General features: G+C 58.7%; 1 protein-coding gene across 1 annotated transcript in view; it reads right to left on the bottom strand.

Annotated features, from left to right (window-relative positions):
• The window catches only part of RNF115 (ring finger protein 115), a 23,047-nt gene that overhangs the window by 15,915 nt on the left and 1,758 nt on the right, over positions 1-5,374 (bottom strand). Inside the window, exon 2 of the mRNA XM_035902116.1 lies at positions 1,706-1,756. Coding sequence (XP_035758009.1) covers positions 1,706-1,756 — 51 coding nt within the window. The remainder of the gene's footprint in view (positions 1-1,705; positions 1,757-5,374) is intronic.

Raw genomic sequence — 5,374 nt, 5'->3', positions numbered from 1 at the left:
AGCCAACCGCGATTCCAATCAAGAGGCAAGCAAAGGTGCGTGGCAGCAAACCGGCCTAAGCCTTGAGGTCCCTGCAGGAAACTGAAATTAAAGACCAGAGAGCACCAGGAAAAGCGATGCGCAGGTTGCTCCGGCCCATCTGCAGCGCCCTTTGGGTTCTCGGGCTGAGCAGGCAAAGCCAAGCGCCAGGCTCTGGCAGAGGCACCGATCCTGCCTTTGCTCTGTTCACCGTCCCACCGGGATGCCCAGCAAGCCAGGGATCACCAGCTCCCCCCGGCAGCGCCGTGCCCTGCTCAGGGGACGTTAGGGCACCCAAAGGCCAAGCGCCCTGTGCCATACTGACCAGGCCACCGTCGCACGGCATGGCACGTCCCTTCCGCAGCCCAGCCTGTCCTGCCGGCTCAGCCCTCCGTCGTGGCACTTTCAACACCGTCAGCATCTTTTGGGCTGAGGTACCAAACCCAAGCCACTCCCAGCCACCGCAGCCAAGAGCCCGCAGGTAATGGTGCGAGTTTGTCACGACGAGGTAGGGCTCAAACCGTCCCCTTTTCATCTTCTCCTGGCTATTCCAGGCACTGGCAACTTGGGGAGGAGACATCAAGGCAAGCTCCCTGGTCAGCAAGGCACGGACACCGACAAAGGAGAGAGAATAAGGCAAGCCGAGAAGTTTTCCCTGACTCTTGCTCCATCCAGCAGCTCTGCGCCCTTCTACTTTGGTCGCTTGTCCTCTCCTTGATGGCCGCGAGCCCGTCCCACAGCTCTAACCCTGGCTGTAAATTAACAACCCTCCCCCGCCTTCACCAGCCAGCTACGGGCAGGATAACTCAGCTCCACCACCCTAGGCTTGGGTTGACTCATTTGTCTTCGCTGAATTAAATCTCCTCGCATCAAATAAACTACACGGTTTGTATTTGACATGGGTGAAAAGAGAGGCGCAGAGAACTGACCCTAATTCAACGCCCCAGAGCCAGGCGATCGAGTTGCAGCTCACAGAAAGGCTGAGCCTTGCAGCCTTAACCCTCACTTAGGAGAAGACAGCTCCAACGTTCTCACGCGAAGAAGCGACAGCAAAATAACCTCCACGGCATCCACGTGGGACGCTGGAGCACTCCTAAGCTCCTGAGATCTGCTGTTCAGCTCTCCCACGGCGCTGGCACGCGAGCCAGGACCGTGTGTCTCACCCTTGGAGCTCAACAGCTTCGCCCCAGGCCCCCACTCGAGGCACCTTGTCACCTCGCTGGGTATTTTTACTGCCCGAGGACTTTCCTCACAGCCGTGGGGGCTGTGGCCAGAGGGTGTCGGGAAGCCAGAAGCACAAAAGTGTCTTTAAAAAGTCACTAAAGGAATTCTTGGAGGATCGTGATTCTTCGACCCAGCAGCCCAGGTACAGTCTCCAGCTCCGGGGACGCTTCAGCACAGGGAGGTCTCGAAGAAACCGCTCAGTAACCTGACATTTTCCACCACCATGTCCCTAATCCCTTCCCTCTCAGGAAGAGGATCCAGGGCTCAAGTGACACAGACAGCTAATTCGATACCAAAAACCCCAGTGGGTTTGGTTTTCTTTTAAAAAACCCTTTTGCCAAGAGAAGACAAAGCAGTTGTCCCACCTGACAGCCGGTGACATCAAACGCTGTGGGACAACATCCCCCGTACCCGCTCCCGTACAAAGCCACGCGCCGCCGCCTCCTCTGCCCCGAGACCTGACCTCAGAACTTGCTGCTGCCGCTTCCCGCCGGAGCAAGGACAGGGCCCTTTGCTATAAATATTCATCGCATCCTCCCCGCTGTTTCAGACGGGGACTGTCACATCCTAACCTTGACTCCGTTTCAGCATCGCCGCGTGCTCTGTCAGCCGATCCAAGCATTTCTTCCAGCTGCGTCGCAGCGAGCGCGAGGCGAACTCCATCACCGGAACGCCGGACACCCAGGCAGCAGCTTTTAACTGTGCGTGGCACCCGGGGACGCTCTGTCGTCCTCGGCGTTCATCCACAGCTCTTCAAGGGTAAGGAAACATGAAGCAAGAGGAGCTCCTCTCCTGGCTCGCTCCCAGCCGAGACCGCCCGGCTTCCCACCGGCGAAGGAGAAGGGGGGTCAGGCCATTTTGGCAGGGACAGGAACCTAGCATGGGTGAAAACAGCCGGCCACGGCAGGGGCGAGCAGGGGGATCACTCCAGCCTCCTCCCACCGCCTCTAGGAAGGGCAGCACGGGGCTGAAACAAGCACCCACGGCAGCAGTCAGCACTGCGGGAGTTGTGGCACCGGGAGAGCCAAAAATCCCTGCTCAGCTTTGCCTCTCATCCAGCCACATGTTCTCTCTCTCTTGGGTTTTTTTCCTCCCCGCTTTTAAAATCAAAACAGATCCGCAGGGACCTGTGCCCGCCGCGCACAGCAAATTGAAACAGCCAGCAGGGGATAGCGTTAAACATCAGCCGGCTTCTCAGCACCAAACCAGCGCTGCAATCTGTTGGCAATCAACCCAACAGAGCCCCAACAGAGCCCCAACAGAGCCCCAACAGAGCCCCAACAGAGCCCCAACAGAGCCCCAACAGAGCCCCAGTTGCCCATTACCACAACAGGCTCCTGCCGACACCGAGGCAGCCCCCGACCACCCCAAAAGAGCCGGAGGTGACCCACCGAGGTGCTGTCCCTGCTCAGGGCACCCAGGTTTCAGGGTGTGCAGGCAGGGAGCGAAGCCTACGCCACCTCTGCTGCTCTCTGGAAGGTCCCAGCTTACGGCCAAAGCAAGAAGACACAGCAGCTTTGCCAAAGACCAATGTGCCAGGAGCCCTCGCCGGGTCCCGGCGCTGAACACCACGGCAGTTGCGTGCTCGCCTTGGATGATGGCAGGGGCCCCGGGGCTCTAAACCTTGTCTGACGAGCAGCAGATCCTCCTGCTCAGGGGGGGACAGCATGAAGAACAACCTCCTGGACAGACAAACGACCTGCAGCCGGGGTTTAGTTTAGGTCGCCATTATCCTGGTGAGAGCAGTTAAAAAAAACCCAACCCAACCAGCACGCTCAGCAATTGTTTTGTTTTTTTTTTTTTTTGCAAAGACAGGGACAGAAGTTACTTGTTTGGGGTGAAAAAAAAAGAAGAAAAAAAAAAAAAAGAAGAGGTCGGAGATGCAGGACTGCTTCCTGGTCTCGGCAAAGGCTTCTCCCAGTTTATCACTTTCGGTTTTGCAGATCCTTCCCCCCCGAGCAGGTAATTGCTCTGCTGGAGCTAAACGGAGGCACGGAGAGAGTTACAGCCCCAAAAGAAATCGGTGCTGGGTCAGCCTGGGGCGCACGCAGCCAGCGCTCCTCCTGCAAGGCCGGGTGATGGCTACGCAGCCCGGAGGGACGAGGGGACCCTCCGAGGACCGACCACGGGGAAGCAGCAAGAGCAGCTCCCGAGGTCGCCCCACTGCAACCGTGGGCAGAGCAGCCCTGTGGCCACGTCCTCCCCACAGCCAGGGGTTCAGGTGACACCCCTACACCAACTGTCCCCGAGGCATGGGGACAGCACCGGCCCGACGCAGCGGCTGGCCAGGCCACGCACCTCAAAGCACACCGGGGCGCTGAGCAAAGATTGCAAAAGCCTCTCCGAGTCGAGCCGACTGGGCAGGGAGGGGCGCAAGCAAGTTCTGGCTACGTAAGGGATGATGTGATGCAACAGGTTTGGGGACAACTGACGGTCCCCAGCAGGTCACCGCGAACCTGCCTGTCCCGGTCCCTACCCCAGGGCCAGGCCAGAAGACGACCGGAGATCTCAAAAGAACAAAAATATTCATTACTGTGGCAGACACAAGCTCCAAAGCGATGTTTTTATAAAGCCCGGACTGTGACAACCTGCATTTCTAGACCCACCAAAAGCTCTGACGCTTATCCCTACCGAAATCCAGCTGTGTCTGCAGGGGAACGAGAGCGGAGCCCAGTGGAAGGGCAGAAGAGCCTCCACCGAGGCCTCAACGCTGAGCTGGGTTTCTGGGTGCTCTGGAAATAGAAACTGGAGCAAGACACACCAGGAGAGCCGGGCAAGCCATCCTCCAGGCAGAGGATGCGGCGACCTCTTTAGTGCCCACGCAAAGCAGAAGGGACTTCGGTCCGCCTGGGCTCCCGATTTAGAAGTGAAGGAAACCGCTCGCGGCACTCCGGATCCGAGCAAAGGAAGAACCAGCGGAGGTTTGATGTAAAGGTGTTTCGTGGAGCAGGCCTGGAGTTTTACTCCCAGGTCAAGCAAGGGAGATTATTGAGGCACCAGGAAAGCCTGAGTCTTGGGGCCGGATGGGGTTTGAGCAGGTTTTGGACAGTAATTCTTTTAACAAAGTAGATTTTGAAATGCTGGAGGGTAAAGCACTGAAGTCAGCGGCAGATGGAAACAGTGTAAGAAGAGAACGGAGCAAAATTTGGGAGACAGGAGGGAAGAGAAGCACCCAAAGGTGAAGCTACCGGCTCCGGAGGAGTCGGGATGGATCTGGGTGCAGATATCCGACTTCCATCCCCGCAGACGAGGATAAGCCTCAGGGGCTGCTCGTGCCTGCAGAAGCCCCTGCTGGACGCTGTGCCAGGGCCTCTCGCCGAGGGGCCACATCGCTCCGTCTGCCTGGATTTTACAGAAATGAGGGAGGGGATCTCAGCCCCCGAGGGGTCTGCGCGTGGCCTCGCTCCTGTCTCGGTGACAGTGGAGGACAGGGAGGGCTCCAACCCCCTTGGACAGTAAAGGAGCAGAGAAAACCCGCAACTCGCAGCTCAGAAATGAACTTTTTGGGTTAATGCAGCCGATAACTCCCTGCCTGTGGACCCCGGGGCGCCTGCAGGTGACAGGAGACATGGTCCCCGGCCTGCAGCAGGGCAAGGACAGCTCGCGAATCCAACTTGGGTGTAGATGCAGCCCGTGGACAAGGGCGGCTGAGATGTCTCCCCTCCGTCCCACGCTGCTCAGCCAGGGAAGGACGCAGGCAGCCGGATGAAGTCGGTCACCCCGTTCACCTCCTCCTCCTCCCGCTGCCCCACAGGCCAGCCCTGTCTGTGTCCCCCCAGCCCCACCCCTACCCCTTCCCAGGCTGGGCACTGGGATTATACCCACATACATGAAGGGAAGAGGAGCATCAGCCCGGTCCTGCCCCCTCTCCCCAAACGTCCCCCCAACATCAGCAATCACAGGCTAAACCTTCCACTCCCCAAACCCCCAAAACAGGGCGGGGGGGGCGGGGAATATCGAGGTCACACCAGCCCAGACCCACTTGGAGCTGCCTCGCTGAGGGATTTGTCACCTCCCTGCCCTTTGGGCTCCCCAGATACAGGGAATTCGGTCCCACCAAGCTGGGGGCTCAAGCTCCCCTCTTCCTCCTCACCCAGGGGGACAGCAGCGACAAAGAACCCCTCACAGGCTT

The sequence above is a fragment of the Egretta garzetta genome, unplaced genomic scaffold (assembly GCF_000687185.1).
Source record: "Egretta garzetta isolate BGI_Z169 unplaced genomic scaffold, ASM68718v1 scaffold359, whole genome shotgun sequence".
NCBI lineage: Eukaryota > Metazoa > Chordata > Aves > Pelecaniformes > Ardeidae > Egretta > Egretta garzetta.
This window is presented reverse-complemented; position numbering and strand designations above follow the sequence as displayed.